Source organism: Scomber scombrus, chromosome 18, assembly GCF_963691925.1.
Source record: "Scomber scombrus chromosome 18, fScoSco1.1, whole genome shotgun sequence".
NCBI lineage: Eukaryota > Metazoa > Chordata > Actinopteri > Scombriformes > Scombridae > Scomber > Scomber scombrus.
In genome coordinates this window covers 13,230,485-13,250,124 of record NC_084987.1, presented here as the reverse complement: position 1 = coordinate 13,250,124, position 19,640 = coordinate 13,230,485, and the positions used below count along the sequence as shown (strand labels likewise).

The window sequence follows — 19,640 nt, the reverse complement described above, 5'->3', positions numbered from 1 at the left end:
AAACAGTGAACCTGTCCTTTAACTCCTCTTAACCTCCTTGAACGCAGCACGGTGGGGGGCGGTGTTTAAAAAGTTTTCAGGAAGTTTTATGGTGAAGCGAAACTGTGCCATCTGTGACAGGAAGACTTCTACTGCTCGATTTTAAATTGTCTTGACTGGGATTTTTTTTTATTTCCCAGGGTGTGAAACATGCAGAGCAGTGCTTACGGGGCCTCGCTGGCCGGTGGTGCTTTTGATTTAGAGAGCTTTGTAAAACAGCCTCAAACCATTTTGCGGTGCCTGAGCTGGGTGAGTGACTCCGGTAAAGTTAGCACCACTGTTAGCCAGCTGTCACAACACCGACTTTATGTTAACAGATGTGAGCTGCCAGCATCGACATACATCATTAAACAACACGTCCTGTTAGCTTAATGAACTGTCAGTGTCGGACATTAACTGCGTATTAGATTGAAATGTAAATTAAATGTTTAATAAATACATTTAAGATGCCTTTTCCTCCGCACTTGTTGATATATGCTAATGTTAGCTAGCGTGGCCAGTGCTGTGTCACCGCAGTAGCTACTAGTTTATCTCACCTGATGATGGACGATATGTTTGGCTTTCACTTCATTTTTGTTGGTCAGTCTGGTGCTAAAACTGGACCAGGACCTGTTAAAACTCAGACAAGATGCTGTTCTTTGTTTTGTGGAGTGTTTTCACTGCTAGAAACTATCAGGAATTTTAAAATTTTAAAATGCGTCTAAGTCTGTGAGATGAAGTTGGTGAGTTGTAAAGTGAATTATGTAGCTATAATAATCACAATATACTTTATTTAGGTTAAACTTTTCTAAAGACACAGCTACACAGTGCTTTTAAAAGAAAAGTTCAAACTAACCAGCCCTAATAGCAAAAGCTGTCACCTTTTTTTTAATGGGGAAAACAAAAACCAGAAGTGAATCATGTGAGTTAGGATCAAAAGGTCTCAAATATAATGTATGTGAGACTATGTCCCTCAGGGATTTAAATAAATTAGTGACAGTCAGTGCAGAGATGCCAGTGTCAGTGAAATGTGAATGTAAAGCTGTTTTTAATTATTAATTAAACTGCCAAACAATGACTAAGCATTTGGTTCATGAAATGTCCAAAAAAAAGAGACATTGCAATTTTTTAGGAGTCTAAGGTGATTTTTATTTTATTTTTTTATGACCTGTCTTATCTGGTGAGCTTTTAGAGAGTAACTGCAAATCTGCACATCTTAGTAGTTGGCATCAGACAATATTTGCCTTTTTTTTTTCTTAGGTAAACTGTTACAGTCATTTCAATAGTTTCAGCTCTGCTCTAGCAAATCAGGAACAAGGATCCCTCACAAAAAGGTGTTGCTCTCATTCAGCCATTGTTGCAGCAGATCAGGAATTGAAACTGTCTGAACTGGTTAGACAGTGTTTTAACCAAGATTATTTTTTAAATGGTGAAAGCTTTCTTGTAATATGAATCATGTGATAAGAATCACAAACCCTCACAGCTGCTGGACTTAAAACATGCTTTTTTTCACCAGTCCCTTCCAATGTGGAATTAACCCTTTGTTTCCCTTCATTGCAGCTTTTTTCCATCGTGGTCTTTGCGTCCATCACAGCAGAGGGCTACATTAACCCGGCATCCAAGAAAGACACCCAGTGCATGTTTAATGATAACGACACCGCCTGCAGCTACGGGGTGGGAATCGGTGTCCTGGCCTTCTTGGCTTGTGTTATCTTCCTCATACTGGACGCCTTCTTCCCCCAGATCAGCAACGCCAAGGAGAGAAAATACATTGTTATAGGAGATTTGGTCTTCTCAGGTGAGAGTCAGGTTTCACTGTTGTCTGCTCATACCAGAATAGAAAAAAATGTACCCAAAGACAAGAAGTGTGACCAAGTTTAGGCAAATGCTGCCATCATGTTTCATTTATTTGTATTTCTCTGCTTTGATTCGACGCTGGGCAGCGGCTTGGACGTTCCTGTGGTTCATATGCTTCTGTGTCCTGGCCAACCAGTGGTCCAAAACCCCTCACTCCTCTGCTGTTGCTGGCGACGCCGCCCGGGCTGTCGTGGCATTCTCCTTCTTCTCAATCATCACCTGGGTGAGTATAGTGAGGCAGGCATTTGACTAACAAAGTAACTTGATAACACACAGCTCATCTATATAGTAGAGTATCTGCAGGTCTTGAAAAGTCTTACCAAGTATTGAATCCATCTCAAAATAAAACTTATAAGGTATTAAAAAGTATTGCATTTCACTTAATTTAAAGAATATTTACTTGAACTTTTTTCTTGTCTGCTTGGTGGGAGGGCTATCTGGGTCCAGGTTGAATTAATGTAATTAATTGTATCATTAGAAATTATCTTTACACTGCTGTGAAGTACATAAAGTATGTGCTATTATAATAATAAATGATTATAGGCCAGATTGTTCCTGGTGGTTTTCCATCATACTTTTGTGAAGCAGGTATTAAATTGCATTATATGTGGTGTTTAAAAAGGTTGCTGCTGAATCTCTGTTCTTCTCTCAACAGGGTCTGCTGTCTTACTTCGCTTATGGCAGATATCGCCAAGGCGTGAGTGAGTTTGACCAGGAGTACAGAGACCCAGCCAATGACCACACCACCCCGTACCCACCGGCACCATACGCCAGCGGCCCCACAGGGTACCAGCAGTCACCTTTCTCCCACAGTCAGGAGCAGCCTGGGGAGTACCAGCCGCCAGCTTATTAAAGGACTGAGATTCAAACCTCAAGACGCGTGCCAATGGTTCATTTGCAACTGGGGCCTGTTCCCCACACTCCAAACTTTCTTCCTGCGGAACGTGTTTGCATATTTTTGGGTGCACTGATCTGTTTTTAGTGTTTCATTGTTGTAAGTAGTTTGGTGGATGTTTGCTGCATTGTTCCGAATGCCACACACAGCAGGTTGACTCTGAAGACGTTTTTGTATTGGAAGGAGATTGGAGGATGACTGTGCCATTGTTATCTTTGTACCAAAAAAGTATAGTTGCTTCAGTGTCTCTTTTGTTTCAGTACGGAGAGAGCAGTTGTAGTATCACAGCACGAATCAACAAACAGGTTAGGATTACTTTGCTGCTGGGAAATCTGCTTTGCATTGCTAAAATGGACAGTGGAGTGTTTTTTAATGAATATGTTACTGTCTAGTGCATTTTTTTCATATACACCAGTAGAAGAAGACAAGAAACCCATATTTTTTAATCAGTGGGTGCTTTGAAAATGTTGCCACAGTAACTACTGTAATGCTTTTATCTTTGTTTTTTTAATAATCAACCACTGAAAATGGCTGTTGTGCACTGAAAAACACAATGTTAATTACCAACATTTGAACTAAGATTGTTCATTTCAATGTTTTAAGACGTCTAGTCTACTACTATTTAGTTTAGTATTTAAGGGTGTCTTTTGTTTTTAGGTAGCCAAACCATACATTTATATCAGCTACCTCTGTAGAAGTTGAATTCAGCAGTTCGAGCCACAATTTGATTTCAAGAATTAGTGACATTGTGGTAAATTGACATATTTATTATCCTACTTTATCCTGTCAGCCTGGGTACATGACAATCATCATTTTACTTTTTTCATCTTGCTTTTCTTTTTTTCTCAAGCTGGAGTGCCTTTTTACACGTGTTGCAGTCTTTCTGTTGTACTCAATGGCTTCACAATAATTCTCCATTCAAGTGCCTTTTGCAATATTCTTTATCACACAGGGTTTGCCGAATAAAAGCTGTTCCCGTTTTGAACCTCAGGCTCAGCCCATAATTTATATCCTCCTCTAAAGAAAGAACAGGAGTTAGTGCAGCGGTCTGCTCCTTTGGCAAATATTTGAGTAGTCATTGTGTTGTGTTGATGAATGTGGAGGAACTTTGTGAACTGTGGAGACAGTACTGTGATAATGATTTAAAGACAATGCATTATTATCTCATATGCAGTCTTTACAGAAGTGCACCAAAACAGATGACTGATGTGCATGTTTTCACATTATAAGCAACATTGCATTAATTAATTGCACCTGACTTATTGAGAGGTCATACATTAAGTGTGAGGTTATGTGTACAGCAATGAAAATGACTGCAGACTTATTGGATAATACTGAGAAAAGAATAATGTTCACCATAATCTTTAGTGTCATGTATTTGATTTTACTTTGGCCAAAAGGTTTCAAGGTTTTATTGTGATTCCAACACATTGTACTAATTATAATATTAATTATTATTATTATTATATATTATTATTATAAATACTATGAACAATAAAGACCAGGTATAACATTTTAAAAGCCCTAAAAGATTGAGCAAGGTTTTGCAAAAGTGCTTTTCATATTTTCTGAATTGAAGATTTAGCAGATGGAGATTGGAGGAAAACATGAAATTCTGCTAAATTTATGTAAAGCATTTATTTGAAATGATGGCAATGATGAGTATCTGACATTTTAACAAACACAAATGCAGTGTGCGTTAAACTTATGTTTGTGATTTTTAACCTTTAACACGGTTTCCTCTTTGCCTCTTATACAGCTACACTATAACATTGACTAAATAAGATACGTTACACAATCTTACCCATAAAATGTGTTTTTAACTGAATTAATGCTGGAATAATTCAGTTAAAAACACTAATAATTGCAATGTATTGTAATGGGCGGAGTAAGCTTCGTAAAAAGGGAGGCGTACACGGAATTGCACCACGCATTGCCCCGTGTTGCTTCGTAGTCATATTTCCGACAGCACCTGAAGGCAGCGTTTGACAAACCCTCTCCTTCTGCATCCACCGTGTGCGATCTGTCGTCATCAGCAGATACAGGAAGTAATGATCGGCTGCCTGGTAAACTGGGAACGGTGGGGGGGGAAAGGAGCCAAAGAAGGAAGCGATACAATAATGACATCTGAGCTACAACCCTTCAGCGGACTGTGAGCTGAAGATCTGACATCTGCGGTGAGTGCGAAGACAGCAGAGGGGTTGCGGGGTCGGGACTGTGTCGGGTAGCTTAGCTTCTGAAGGCGCATTTGTGATGGCATCTGGGTTAACCTCTGCGCTGCTGGTACGACAGGGACATGAGCTAACACACGCACACGCACACACACACACACACACACACACACACACACAGAAAGAGAGAGAGATCGACTGGATACGTGCGTGTGTGTATCACTGTAATTCATAACTTAAACCAGGCGAATGTAAAGTTGTCCAACAGTGTGATCTGCTCAGCCCTTAACCTCAATGAAAGGCCTGTAAACAGCAAAGTGTGAATACTCTTCCAATCATGCTCTGCAGCAGCATTTGCATGAGAAGGATCCAATGTAAAGACCACAACCACTGGTTCCCAAAGGTCTGCATCTAAATAAGTAAACGCTTGATTATTAATGATGTACATCCATGTATCATTCAAACTCTTCTCATTGGACAAAGCCACATAAAATCAGCTCTATGCACATCTGTTTGAGGGGTTCTTGACATGCAGGAGTTTGGGAATCTGCCTTACAGCACCAAGTGAACTATTTATGGGCCTCACACTCTTTCTGTCTCCTTGATCTGTTTCCTTTGAAGTGCACCTCCCCAGGTGTCACCCTATAGGGTGGCACCCTGTGGCTCAGCAGATAATCTTCTCACATTCTCACATTTTCACATCAGGGACCAACAGACTTGCATATGTTATAAGATTTGTCTCTAAATGGGGAGAATTATGTAACAGCCTTCACTGTCAGGGAGTGTGACAGCTCTTCCGTGTTGAGTCATCAAAATTATTCAGTAAAAAGACTTTGAGAAGCATGTGCAGGGCTAAGAAAGAATCAAATGCAACCAGATATATTGAACTGACAGCTACATGGGTACAAACTGCACTATAATATCTCTGATATTTGATGGATTTTGAATGTCTCATGTTTTATATAATCATATCACTTTTTTATATTTCTGTATATCATCTCATTGAGCAAATAGTGATATTAAACTCTTTAATTCTGGACCATTCTGAGAAGCACATACATAGTTTACTGATTCATAGGTTCCTGTTCCTTCCCTATTGAGTGTCTAACCTCTGCTGTTGTAATCAGCCTGATCTCTGGCCTCTCACTGATTGCGTCACAGCAGCACTTGTATGTATTGGTATTGATTAAAGTTGATGTTGTCACCAGGGGTTTGTTTTTAACTTCTATTCAGCCTGCCAGATGTGCAGCTTTTTACTATCATGCTGGTAGAGTTATTGTGTTATGTTTTCCTAACCTCTGGTACCCAGCCATTCAAAGGTTGATATGATGAATGACAAACTGTGTCGGCCTCCTGCAAAGGTTTGACCCTTTGGACTGGATCATAATCCTCCAAGTGTAGTTAAAGTTCACTGCCATTGTAACAACCCCTAGCCATAGTTTCAAGCAAGCAGAAATACAGTTTAGAGCTCAGGAAAAAGTATTGAGGTCCGCTGTAGGACCGCAAGGTAAAGATGCCACAGGCTCAGCGTTCTGGCAGGAAGAGACGAAGGGGTAAGATGAAAAACTCTGTTGTTTCAGTGAAGGTGTTGCATTAAAAAAGAGTGTTTTAAGTTCATTTGTATCAGCCACTTGTTGGTGTGATTCCGAGAGTCGTTTTCTTGCCACAGAGAGCGGCCCTGATGTTGCTGCCATAATGGACTGCTGTTTGGCTTGGGGCCCTCTTATGAAAGAGTCTTTCAGCTGCTGCTCCCCTTTTTAGAGAAATGCAGCCATGTTTTGGCTCCTGAGGCCAGGTTTAGAGGTTGCTGGAATTTGGTTTAGAGTAGATTACACAAAATTTCTACTCCAAAACAGCCTTGTGGTGTCCCTCCAAACACAGAGAACAACAGACAGCTCACAACACTTTTGCTCTGCAGTGCTTCAAGGTTGTGTTGAGTTACTTGATACGACTCCAAGGTCACATGAGTTTGTAGGGCTGCAAATACCCATATAGTACGACAGTTTTTCTGTGTTTTGAATTTGTTTTCCTGAGTTATGAGAATTTTCTGCTTGCAACATCCCACATTTCAGCATTATGGGCTTGTTTGTTTGATGTTGACCCCTTCATTTGTTAGACTGGAGTATCTACTTCTTAACTTCCCTTTTATCTGTTGAATAGTTTAACTGAATAGGCCATGAAAGGACAAAGTGTCAATTTTTAGACTACATTAGGTAGCAACAGGAATATTTTCATTATCCATTAATGTGCTGATTATCTTTTTGATTCACATCTGGGTCAATGACGTATAAGGATTTTCAACAACTCAATTTTTAGAATAATAAAAACAAGCATATCTAATGCAGTAGTTCAAACATTCAGAATGTTGTGTACCTGAAAATTCATATAACAATTTGAAAGTGATTTTAGTGGGGTTTTTTCAAGATTAATTGGCACTGGCCTGAAAAAAAGTCATGTGGTGCGACCATGATTCATCTTGAAATATCTTCTTTTACAAAAAAAAAAAAAAATGCAAATACTTTGTTTCCAAACACTTTATATTACTGAAAACTTGTTAAAAAAAAAAAAGATGTGAAGCGTGTTAAGTAAATTAATTTATTTCAAGATGAATCATGGTTGCACCATGAATTTTCAGGTACACAACATTCTGAATGTTTGAACTACTGCATTAGATATGCTTGTTTTTATTATTCTAAATTTGAATTGTTGCAAATCCTTATACGTCATTGACCCATCTATATTATTTTGTCTATTAAACATTGGAAAATTGTGAAAAAACACATTTCCTTGAACCTAGAGTAAAGTTCAGATTTCAAAGATACTCAAAGATATTCAATTTACTGTAATGTAAACCAACAAACTTGCACATTTAAGAAGCTGAAAACATCAAATGTTTGACATTCTTGCATAATAATTGCTTCAAAATTGTCATTAATTTAATTTTGTTACAGCTCTTAACTGAAGAGGCCATCATGCAGAAAAGCGTTATAGATGAGATAGGGCTGAAACTAATGTAATTTTTATTATTGGTTAATCTAAATGAATTGTTTAGTTTATAAAATGTCAAAACAGTGAAATGTGCATCACAAGTTCCCAGACTACAAGATGAGGTCCTTAAATATCTTGTTATATTTGAACAACAGTCAAAACCCAAAAATATTTAATTAAAACAGACAAAATAAGCACATTAACACATTTTAAAGCTGGAACTTCATCGATTATCAAAATAATTAGTTATTAATTTCTGATCACAGACAAACAGATTATTGAGTAATTGTTTCAGCACTAAGATCAACCCCAAATCGGGATTGTGATATGTGACTCTCAGACGGCTGGTTGTACATATCTGATTTACCTGTCACCTTATTGTCACTGAACGGGCTCCTCCCCGCCCCACGTTGACAAAGCACATTGGTGGCCACCTGATATTCACCCAACCCAGTAAATCCGGTCTACTTCCTGCTTTTTGTTGCATAATACTTAACTGGGCATACACCGACAGCTTCTTGTGAGCTCTTTGCAACATTTAATATTTCAACGATAGGCTGCAATGAAGGACTTGTCTGCATTCGGGACTAAAGATTTAATTTAGAGGTGAAGAGAATCTACTTATGGAGAGTATGTGAGTAGGATATAGTTGAGATTTATTACCTAAATGTCATTAGTAGTGTCATGTTGTAAGTTAGGTTGTAGGCCTTTGTCTTCAGATAACTAATATTGTTCAAAGATTTGTTTGCAAATTAAATTAAATATATAATTTTGGTGAATCATTTTCTTACAGATAGGCCCAGGTATATGATTTACTCAGGTGTTATTTTAAGTGGATCCTTCTGATGCACATTATAGGCCCTTCAGTCTACTTTTGATATTTGCTCACAGGAAAAACAGGTGTAACTACTCTTTTCTGCCAACTGAACATGTATCTTTATATTCCAGCCTTTTGTGTACACCTCAACTTTATCCTACTAAAACATGATCATATATTACCTGAAAGGTTGTCCACTTTTGAGGAATAATAATCATATGAAAACAGTTAAATATTGACTCTAAAAGAGGATTTTCAATGACTCTTATGAATCTTATGACAACAGTCTTTTATTCTTGAAATTTGAGGCCAAAATGTGCTAGGGCTTCAACTAACAATTACTTTTATTATCGATTACTCTACTGATTATTTTCATGATTCGTTATTTTGTCAATAACATATCAGAAAATGGCAACAAAAAAACAAAAAACGTCTGTCCATACAGACCAGAATCCCCAATTATGAAATTTACAGTAATGTAAGACCAAAAAAAGCAACAAATTCTCAATTTTGAGAGCTTTGGAGGTGGTCGAGTGGTTAAGAGCGCGTACCACATACGCAGCAGGCCCTGGTTCGAATCTCAGCCGGAGGACCTTTGCTGCATGTCACACACCCCTCTCTCCCGTGATTTCTTGGCTCTCTACTGCTAATAAAGTTGTCTATGCCAAAACAATTTTTTTTGAGAGATTTAAGAAAATTGTTTGCTTATTTGCTTGAACATTTACTAAAAGTTTATTTGATGATCAAAATAGTTGACAAATTGTCTATTGTCCCTCTCAATTTTTCTCCAGGTCACTCCAGTCCTCCGTCCTCCATGCCTGCTCCCACAGGCTTCACTCGACTGGACCAGAATGAGCCTATGAACACTTTACGTATCTCTGTCGGAGGCCTCCCCATGTTGGCTTCCATGGCCAACACCACTGACCCTCGTTTCCGCCTGAAGCGAAAGCCCATCTTGGTGGTTACCATCTTGCTGACTGTACTTCTGCTGTTCTTCATGCACTGGAGCTCAGGCTTCCGATCCCACTCCTATGGCTCACAGAACTGGAGAGCCAGCCGCAGTGACACCCAGCAGTCTGATTCCCATTACAATGACACCTACCCTCTCAGTCCGCCAGAGCGCACGGCGCAGGGCACCCGCTACCGCATTGGGGTCATTGCTGACTTGGACACGAACTCTCGTAGTGACAAGAAGCTGACGTGGTTCAGCTACATGCGGTGTGGGTACCTGTTGGTGTCCCAGAGTGGTGACAAGGTGGCAGTTGAATGGGATGCGGACAAGGTGGTGCTGGAAAGCCACCTAGCAGAGAAGGGCAGGGGTATGGAGCTTTCTGAGCTGGTGGTGTTCAACGGGAAGCTTTACAGCGTCGATGACAGGACGGGCATTGTCTACCACATTGACGGTGACAAGGCTGTGCCCTGGGTCATCTTACCCGATGGTGACGGCAGTGTTGCCAAAGGTTGGTGTTACCCTGGTCACATATATCCTGTAATTCACAAGTTCTTCAGCACCAGATTGAAACAGTGCTTTCTAAAAATTGTGACCCATGAGCTTTTCTCTTGACAGGGTTCAAAGCCGAGTGGCTGGCAGTGAGAGATGAGCACCTGTATGTTGGTGGACTGGGGAAGGAGTGGACCACCACTACAGGCGAGTTTGTTAACAACAACCCAGAGTGGGTGAAAGTAGTGGGCTTCAGAGGAGATGTGCAACATGAGAACTGGGTTCCAAAGTACAAATCACTGAAGTCTGCTGCAGGAATAGAACCTCCAGGTGAGGATGTAAATCTGGTCTCATGTAACGACTGCTGTTGGTACCATTTCTTTCTCCTTGCTGTACTCTTCACTGTGTTCCCTTGAATCTCCACAGGTTATCTCATTCATGAGTCTGCAGCGTGGAGCGACACCCTGCAACGCTGGTTTTTTCTCCCTCGCCGTGCCAGCCAGGAGCAATATGAGGAGACGGCAGACGAACGGCGTGCCACAAACCTTGCCCTTAGTTGCTCGCCAGATTTCAAAGACATCATTGTGAGTCGGGTGGGTCCGCTCAACCCCACTCACGGTTTCTCTTCCTTCAAGTTTGTCCCCAACACAGACGACCAGATCCTTCTGGCACTAAAGTCAGAAGAAGATGCCGGAAAGATTGCCACATACATCATGGCGTTCACACTTGATGGACGCATTCTTTTACCTGAAACCAAGATTGGTGATGTGAAATATGAGGGCTTGGAGTTCATTTAGTAGGCTCGCTCTTGAGACCAATGCACTGTGGTTCTATTTTGTTTACAAGCCACTGACTGTTGAAGTTACTCCACTTGCTGCTTCCTCATTGAGTTTATGAAAGACACAACTCATCTTCATTACAAATAGACAAATTGATGTCTGAGACTGTCAAGTAGAGTCTGGCTTTGGGTGTTGAGAAAGTACTAGTCAAACAATGCCAGCATGTCTTGAGATATTCTCCTTCTCATGCAAAATGTGGCCCTCAACAGTACTGTAGGCTTTCTATAATTCTATAATGAATGTACAAAAGACAGATTTATAAGACTGTGATTGTCATGCACATACTATACACTCTCAACAGGTCAAAGGTTTATTTTTAACCTTTACTCCATAGTAAATCCATTCTGTACAAATCAAACCTGTTTATTCGTTGGATAACTAAAAGTGTGTTTTTATTCATCATAAAACATTGTTTGAAGGACATTTTGGTGAAAATTGAATTATAATGTATGTCATGTTTTTAGGGGTTTGACTGAGTAAACTCTTGATCACTATTTGTCGAGTCTTGTCATGAAGCTCACGTGTGCATGTTTTCACAAAACTAGTTAAACATCACGTAGACATTGTTCTCAAACAAGTTTCGAATGGCCCCAAAACCCGTTGTGCAACACCCTGATTTTCTGCTTTACTGTGAAATGAAACACAAGGAAAGCAGCAGGAATATAGAAGTGAACCCCGCGGTTTCCAGTAACATAAAAGCAGTGAGATTCGTGTTGCAAGCTTCAAAAGGTAGAAGCGCATTTGAGGACTACAGGACTTGATAGCCAGAGGGAGGAAGGTAATGTGTCTTCATTACAGTTTATGTAAATTTTACCTTTTAACTTTGACCTTCAATTTTTAATGTAGAAATCAAGTTTAGAAGATTGAATCAATTAAAACGAACTGCAATCCATCTCGATGAAAACGTAGTGATGTAAAGGCAAATGCTATGGTGGTTTCGCATTCACTCTTTTTTATTTATTTATTTTTAAACAAAAATAGCAAAAAGTAAAACTGCAATTTGTATCTTTGATACTCTTGGATAAGAATACGTTTTCTCTCTTTTGCTGTCATTGTGTTAGAGTCCTACACTGGTGGTTGGAAATGCTTATTAAACGAAACCTACTCACTCTGTGGGTTCTGCTACTTCTCTTTGTCTCTGGAAGTGCAACCAAATGGAACTTGTTCAGTAAGTCACCAGAAGCACATCTCATTTGTGTAACAACTAATAAAATGCTAACCATGTTGCCATGAAAGTAATTAATGGGGTGGAAAATGGTCTGAATTATTATTATTGTTAATGTATAACTGTAAACTATGCATTGTCTGATATGCTTTTACAAATAATAAGAACATAGATTACCTGAACGTTTGGATAAACTCTCTGCTGTCACAGTCTGATATCCTACGCCTGTGATCACATACAGAGAGGACACCTGATGCGCAGGAAGGTGATGTGAGGCTGACTGGCTCTCAGAGCACTTCAGAGGGCCGTGTGGAGGTCTACCATGATGGGAAATGGGGAACGGTTTGTGACGATGGTTGGGACATGGCTGAGGCCCAGGTGGCGTGTCGTCAGCTCCACTTCCCTGGAGCCAAATCTGTTGTAGAAGGGAAGGAGTACGGACAAGGTACCTTCTACTTCCATATATCCCCCACCAGAGGGCAGTGAAACTTTTGTAATGAGTCAAGAGTTGTGATTCAGCCCTCTGAATGGGTTTTGTTTAATCTGTTATTGCCACAACAATTAACACACCCTTTCATTTTAAATCATAGCATCTGGACCTATTTGGCTCGATGATATCACATGTAAAGGCACAGAGAACCGTCTGATCACTTGTGGTTTCAAAAGCTGGGGAGTGACGGACTGCACCCACAAAGAGGATGTTGGAGTTATTTGTGACTCAGGTAGGTATTTAAACTAAACCAGTCCCTTTATACAGAACACATGACACCATCTGATCTGGTAAAAATAAAGTCGATGATCACTGCTCACTGCCCTTCTTGCACACTTTCTATCAAATGCTTATCCCAATGATTATTTGTGATTCCAGACACAAATGTGACCATGAGTAATTCTACACATTCCCTGGACCACAGTGCTAGTCTGTCTGATGATCTTGGCCAAATATTTCACAGTGGGGATGGCTGCGACTTCCAGATCACAGTTCAGAGTGCCACTGGGAACAAATGGGAGGATGGGACACCAGAGATGCTTGAGACAAAGATCTGTGCACACAGGATGATTGTCTCGCAATTCCCATTCTTTAGTACCTTGATGGGGATGACTAGTATCACAGTCAACGTCAGCCAGTCTTGCCAACCACATTTCACCTCCTTCATTAGGTACAAGTAGGATTGTAGTCCTGCCACTGTTGGAGATGGTGCAGCACCACACTATTTTATATATATTATTGAACCCGCTATGACATGTATTGCATCAATATACTGAATTCTAGTTTTGTGAGGATATAAATAGCAATATTAGTCATATTTTGAAAGCAGTTTTGTCAGCAAAATCAATGGCAAACATCTAACCCTTCTACAATCTGGTTCTTGACAGGTACCTTTACACTCGCAAGATAGATGTGACCTTCTCCTCTGCACAGTGCATCCACTGGATGGCCTCAACGTTTGGAGTGAAGCAGCTGATGGAGGACACAGGCCGGGTGTTCACCAAAATCCTCCCTGAGGACACATCATTTCATACCCAGGTGTCCCTTCACAAATATGCAGTGGAAACTGAGGACTTGGTCCTCCAGGAGAACTGTATCCAGTATCTGGCCTGGAACTACGAAAATCTGACCAGGTCTTCTGCTTGGCCACACCTCTCTGTGGAGGTCATTGGAGCCCTTCTAGCCCGTTCAGACCTAGTGGTGCCAGATGAATATTTTGTGCTTCAGACTGTGGAGAGCTGGATCCTTGAGAAGGGCAACTCAAGCAGTTTGGAAACCCAGGCTGAACTATTGGGTCTTATTCGTTTCCCTATGATCCCTGCTGAGAAACTGTATGATTTGGAATCCAACTCATCACTCTACAGCACACATGAGAATATGTATCGTGAGAACATGTTGAAAGCGCTTCAGTTTAATGTTCTGCTCTTCAGCAATCTTCAGACCAATCCAAAGTTCAATAAAGAAGATGATGATTACCATCCCAGGATCTACACCTCTAACCCATGGAGCACTGTAATGGACCCTTTCAAGAAAACTGTAACAAAACCAGTCCGTGCCCAATATCCATCATACAACCGCAGGATGCAGTATGACAATGGCTATAACTATCGTTACCACCAACCCACTGTCAGCCCATATATTCAAACCACAACCACGTCATTTAGCACACCTGTCCACAACAGCATGATCTTTCAGAGCAACAAGGCCCAGTGGGAGGCTAATGTCTTCAAGAACCAACATGAGTGTTCAAACCATGGTCTGAGATGCGAGTCAGTCCCTGTGGCAAGGCTGGTTCCCCGAAGCCACCTTTCCCAGAGCAATGTCCTGTTTCGTAACCGACTCCTGCTGATGTGCCAAGGCAAGTACATCTGTCAGGTTCAGGACTTCAAAGACAATCTGGCTTATATCGCTCTGAACGGGACCCAGGTTCTGGCCTATCCCTGTACTGATGACCAGTACATCTACCGCTTTGTCGTGAGACCAGAGTATGTCTGATCCAGCAGCAATGCAAGACCTAATATTTCTCACACCTGATCAATTTGACAGGTTATTATTCAATAGATTGCAATCAAATACTTAAAATATGATCGTTGTGAATGATTTTCTTCTCTAATGATTAGCTACAAATATATCACCTGATTGTGCTTTAATTCATACCAAGTATCCTTTCCTGCCCTTTTGTTAAAAATTCAATAATACAAATAAATAGTTCAAGATCTTTTTCTGTGTTTGTCATCTGTTTATCCAGATATGAGACACAATAAATGACAAGTGTGAATGGGCCCGAGCTATAATCATCTGACTGATTTATAGCATCACTTTCCTGGACATGTGCTGAACCTTTCATTTCTAGGAGGGCCAAATTAACAGGACTGGGCTAAAACATCTTGAGTGAGCACACTCACTCAAGATGTTTTAGCCCAGTCCTGTCCAAAATATTAACTGTACTGACTCTGACATGAACCCTGCTGCTTAAAATATTAACTACAATCATGATCTCAGCCATTTTGCTGCGGTCCAGCTCAACTGAAGAAGGGTTCACATGCATACATCATTAGGCCATGACTTGTGAAATGAACAAGTATTATGCATTTACACAGGAGAGACTGAAATAAACTGCTAAATGCCAGCACTGTCTTAAAGGAATCGTTTTATATTTTGGAAATTATACTTATATTTCTGCCAGAGAGTTATATTATCAATACCACTGTCATGTTTGTCAGTTGAATATGAAGCTACAGTACAGCCATCAGCCATAGCTAGTTTAGCACAAATAATGGAAACTGGCGGTAAACAGTTAGCTTGACACTCTTAAACGGTAACAATACTGCTAACAGCATCTCTAAAGCTTACTAATTAACACGCTATATCTCATTGGTTTCATCTTTAAAGAAAACAAATGGCAAGTGGTCCCAACCCTCCAAAAAATGCATTTATAACTCCCACATATAACTACATATTATGTTTTACACTTTGTGCTTTGTCAGAATTAAACAAAATACATAAAGTGAAAATTAGTGATGTGCTGGAAGGCAGATTTTGTGACCTTTGAACATAGCCAGCCTAGCTGTGCTAACCCCTGTTTCCAATCTTTGTGCTACACTAAGCTCACTGGATGCTGGCTGTAGCCTTTTAAGGGATAAGAGTGGTATTGATCAACCAATTCCCCAGAATGTGAGTAAGAAGTGAAAAAGCATACTTCCCAAAATGTTGAACCTTTCCTTTTATTACAAAATATCCAGTCCAAAATTGAGTGATTGTGTTTCACAAGTGCAGTTTTAGGTCTAGCTAAAATAATTTAAATTTACTCAGTCACCTGTCTTCAACATAATGAAAACAACAAACTCCAAACATGTTGGCTTATTCAAGATTACCAGACTAGATAGTTAATGTGAAAGGAAAAGTTGTGTTTACAGGGATTTGAGTAAGGATGATAGAAGTTTCCTCTTTGTGAATCATGGAATCTTCCCAAGCTATTGTTTTTTCAACACACATTCACATCAGACTGTCTTCCAAGTCTTTCTGCATACCTATTTCCCAAAACTGACAGTCACACTTTAATGACATGCAGTCCTACATGCCTGGACAGGAGGGTCCAGTTTCTGAGAAATGTGTGGCTGCACCAAACAATGACATAGGCAAATAAAATATGACTGACTAATTAAAATCACTGATTACATTTAAAGATCACTCCTTCACACTCATAGGTCACTGTGGTAGAAACTCACAGCAATTGCTCTATTATTTATGCTTTATGAATCATTCACAAATAATCTTGTAATCATGGCTGCATTCTCTATGTAAGGTAGGATACGCCGGAGGGAAAAGAGGCTGAGGGAAAGTTCTGGTATTTCGTCACAGGGTAGACTTGTTGTGCTCTGAGTAATATCTGACTGCATTTTTATTGTTGTGTCATTCTACCCACTAAATATTTGCCCCCGCAAGTTATGACATGGGTTGATTTTTTTGTCCCAAAATTTTGAAATTCCATTGGGTGGTGCCCTCCTGAAATATACAAATGTGCCCTTGTTATAGACAAAACTAAGTGTGTTTTGATGAAAATACACAAAAGAAACAACAACAACGCAATTAGCAACCATTAAAGAAAGAAGTGTGGCTTATAGTCACGCAACTGGCAGAGCAATGCCAACAGTAAACCCAAAAGCAGAAAGAGATGTAAATGTATATCTGTGTGTGTAGGAGGAATGTGGGGTGGTATTGAGGTAGTGCCCATATTGGTAGTTTTACTTTGTTTTGTTTAAAGCTGCTCTAATAAATATTTTTATATCACATATTTTTATATGAACAGTGGATGTGTAAAGTGAAAGGTGTAACCTACTGTGATAAACCCACAGATACTTATCACCATTTCTGCAGTTCCCCTCAGCTATATGGAGGGTTTTAATCTCTTTTAGTTCATTGCTTTGGTCTCACAGTCTGACACTCAGCTATTTTGATTCACTCTCATAGCTCACATTAACCTCATTTGAGCAGCATAGGTACATACTGGACCATTTAGCAGCTGACACAATGCCCTCAGAAGCTGATGGAGAACAAAACTAAAGGGAAAGTGAATATTGGACGTACATGTATGAGATGGGCATACATATTTGTTTTGAATTCAGATGAGAGTCAGCTTGGTTAGCACAGTGCATTTACACTGGAAAAAACAGTCATAAAACCATTAAAGTAAAATGTACTTAGTGTAAAAAAACAAACATCTGACCTCTCAATGGGTCTTTTAGTACAACCAAATATTGAACAAGAGTTTTTTAATCAAAATGTTTCAATTAACTTTAATGAACTGAAAACACAAAATTGCGATGGCTACGGCTACAACTATACTTACATCTTTTCCAAAAAGTTGCCAAGAATGGCTTCTTAAATGGTTGTGTGTAACAAACCATCTGGTATGACAGGCTAGCTTTAACAACAAGTGATGATTTGATTTTTTATTAAATGATCAGCTACATGATAAGCTTTTTCACAATAGACACTTTGAAGAGTCTGTGGGGTTGTAAAGGTTGAACACTTGTACAACGTGCTTTGTGCTTCATATCAAGTGCTGTTCCAGACATCCTAGTCATGGTCTGATGGCATAGTAGTGCGACAGAGGAAATGACTGTTCAACAATTTCGATGTAATTTAACAGTTGTGGCTATTCACGTTTCGTAAGGTGAAAGTTCCAGTTAAAGCATGTGTTAGTTTGACATGCTGTTAGCTAACAATTATTCCAGACAACTAATTCACTTAAATTAACTGAAGTCACTGAGGAGTGTCTGTGGAAAGTAACTCATTGTGTCATTGTGACTCTTACATTGTGGGAAGTACAGACCACTTCACTCCCAGTCAAGGGTGGGATTTTACTGTTATTTGTTTTTTTCACTTTCTAGCAGATGCCTCCCTCCCTCTTGCTTTCCCTGAAGTGAATCTGCTAACATGGATTCACTGTCTCACATTGTCACCAATAAAATGTGCATTGCTGTACTGATGAATGGAAAATCATGGGAATTACCCTCAGGCCATGGTCGGGTCACATCAAAACAAAGATGGTTAAGAGGTGAGGGGAAGACATGCAGCAGTGGATGGATAGTGGAAACGCTACGTGGTGGGCAACAGAGTCGAGGGGGAGTCAGAGGATGTGGGTCAGTGCCACAGCACCCACCAGTTCCCACAATGAGACCCTCTTTTTCTGTCTTGCCGGGCACTTCCTTTTGAGAGTATTCCTGGCCTTGCAAGTCTGTAATTTAGGGGATGGAGGTTCAGTCCATTCCTAAGCCCCTTTTGGCGTTTGTAGTGGGTAATGTACATAGGGGGGTGCTTACATTGCACTTCTTTAACAAATCCAACCTCTTTCAACAAATGTAAACCAAATGTTGATACAATAATCCAGGTCTTAACGGGCGACTAAAACCCAGTTCTAAAGCGAGAGTTGTAGTGTGGGAAATAGCTCAGAATGGTCATACTGTGAGGTCATTTGAAAAATGCCCAGAAGCTGGGGACACGGCTGAGACATCTGAGCAGAGCCCACCACATCAGTCAGCATCTCAGTGCAAAGGAAGCCGCCTGTTTGGACAGAGGGAGGCAGGCTTTGCCCAGAAGAAGGCGCCTGCTGTTCCTCTGATGCCAAAGTGTGGAAAGAAACGGAAGGACATTTCTCTTCATTTGGTCGTGGATGTGTCACTTCCTTTCATGTGTTGGATTTCTGTCCCACACCCAACATCCGTGATGCTATCCTGGTTACGTCTTTTGTGTCCAGTAACTTCCACTTAGCATACGAGTCATACTATCTTGCAAAATTTCTAATGATTTGGGAATTTTCCTTATCTAACAGATGGTATTCTTACTCTATGGCTGAAGGCAAAGATAAATATGAGTTACTTTCCTTTCCTTAACAAAAACACACTGGGGACGTTAGTCATTATATGACATTACATTGGCTGTCCCATTTTCCTTTCTGCTCTTACTCTCTCTGCCTGCCTGTTTTTACACAGACATCAAGTAACAGAGACCTGTGGAAAAGCAACCAGGCAAAAATGCTAAACTATGGAAAAGAGTGGAAATATTTGCCAGAGTGGCCAGAAGACAGAAAGTTGGTGGCCAAATATGATGTCAGGGAGCAAGGCAGCCACAGCCGATACAGTCCTTCTCTCTCTCTCTCTCTCTCTCTCTCTCTCTCTCTCTCTCTCTCTCTCTCTCTCTCTCTCTCTCTCTCTCTCTCTCTCTCTCTCTCCCTTTATTATTCATCATCAGCTCTAATCATCACACACAGCATGCCCTCACTGTGATCTCTCAATTTTAAGCCAGAATCAACATGGGAGGCCACAAACCCCAAACTGTTGAGATCCTCCGTTTCCTGAGGTGGTGTTGCAGCAGTGAACTTTTCAGCAAAACAGACATACATTTTTGTGCATGAACAAGGGAGTGAGAAACAACCGAAGAATTTGACTATAGCATAA

General features: G+C 40.3%; 3 protein-coding genes across 4 annotated transcripts; all 3 read left to right on the top strand.

Annotated features, from left to right (window-relative positions):
* The first annotated feature begins 83 nt into the window (after positions 1–83).
* On the top strand, positions 84–3,755 carry syngr2a (synaptogyrin 2a). Its single transcript, XM_062438117.1, has 4 exons — positions 84–288; positions 1,579–1,816; positions 1,962–2,098; positions 2,531–3,755. Exons 1-4 carry the CDS (start codon positions 190–192, stop codon positions 2,726–2,728), a joined length of 672 nt encoding a protein of 223 aa, XP_062294101.1. The 5' UTR covers positions 84–189; the 3' UTR covers positions 2,729–3,755.
* A 992-nt stretch (positions 3,756–4,747) lies between these two features.
* cant1a (calcium activated nucleotidase 1a) lies at positions 4,748–11,520 on the top strand. Of its 2 annotated transcripts, none has more exons than XM_062438116.1 (4): positions 4,748–4,947; positions 9,538–10,206; positions 10,314–10,517; positions 10,614–11,520. In XM_062438116.1, the coding sequence occupies exons 2-4, from the start codon at positions 9,561–9,563 to the stop codon at positions 10,982–10,984; spliced, it is 1,221 nt and encodes a 406-aa protein (XP_062294100.1). In that variant the 5' UTR covers positions 4,748–4,947; positions 9,538–9,560; the 3' UTR covers positions 10,985–11,520. The 2 variants fall into 2 exon arrangements, with proteins under 2 accessions (XP_062294100.1, XP_062294099.1); XM_062438115.1 differs by lacking the exon at positions 4,748–4,947 and adding an exon at positions 6,180–6,494.
* A 133-nt stretch (positions 11,521–11,653) lies between these two features.
* LOC133999012 (galectin-3-binding protein A-like) lies at positions 11,654–14,901 on the top strand. The gene is made up of 6 exons (XM_062438114.1): positions 11,654–11,804; positions 12,088–12,194; positions 12,433–12,636; positions 12,782–12,913; positions 13,060–13,351; positions 13,569–14,901. Exons 2-6 carry the CDS (start codon positions 12,110–12,112, stop codon positions 14,674–14,676), a joined length of 1,821 nt encoding a protein of 606 aa, XP_062294098.1. The 5' UTR covers positions 11,654–11,804; positions 12,088–12,109; the 3' UTR covers positions 14,677–14,901.
* Positions 14,902–19,640: the final 4,739 nt, after the last annotated feature.

What these genes read in the sequence shown, in the direction of transcription:
- LOC133999012 (XM_062438114.1), top strand. Translation starts at nt 12,110, where the DNA reads ATGCTTATTAAACGAAACCTACTCACTCTGTGGGTTCTGCTACTTCTC. An exon ending in AGGGAAGGAGTACGGACAAG is followed by an intron (nt 12,637 to 12,781) that starts GTACCTTCTACT and finishes TTTAAATCATAG; the next exon opens with CATCTGGACCTATTTGGCTC. An exon ending in CATTTCACCTCCTTCATTAG is followed by an intron (nt 13,352 to 13,568) that starts GTACAAGTAGGA and finishes GGTTCTTGACAG; the next exon opens with GTACCTTTACACTCGCAAGA.
- cant1a (XM_062438115.1), top strand. Translation starts at nt 6,455, where the DNA reads ATGCCACAGGCTCAGCGTTCTGGCAGGAAGAGACGAAGGG. An exon ending in TGGCAGGAAGAGACGAAGGG is followed by an intron (nt 6,495 to 9,537) that starts GTAAGATGAAAA and finishes ATTTTTCTCCAG; the next exon opens with GTCACTCCAGTCCTCCGTCC. An exon ending in TGCAGGAATAGAACCTCCAG is followed by an intron (nt 10,518 to 10,613) that starts GTGAGGATGTAA and finishes GAATCTCCACAG; the next exon opens with GTTATCTCATTCATGAGTCT.
- syngr2a (XM_062438117.1), top strand. Translation starts at nt 190, where the DNA reads ATGCAGAGCAGTGCTTACGGGGCCTCGCTGGCCGGTGGTGCTTTTGAT. An exon ending in TTTTGCGGTGCCTGAGCTGG is followed by an intron (nt 289 to 1,578) that starts GTGAGTGACTCC and finishes CCTTCATTGCAG; the next exon opens with CTTTTTTCCATCGTGGTCTT. An exon ending in AGGAGATTTGGTCTTCTCAG is followed by an intron (nt 1,817 to 1,961) that starts GTGAGAGTCAGG and finishes GACGCTGGGCAG; the next exon opens with CGGCTTGGACGTTCCTGTGG.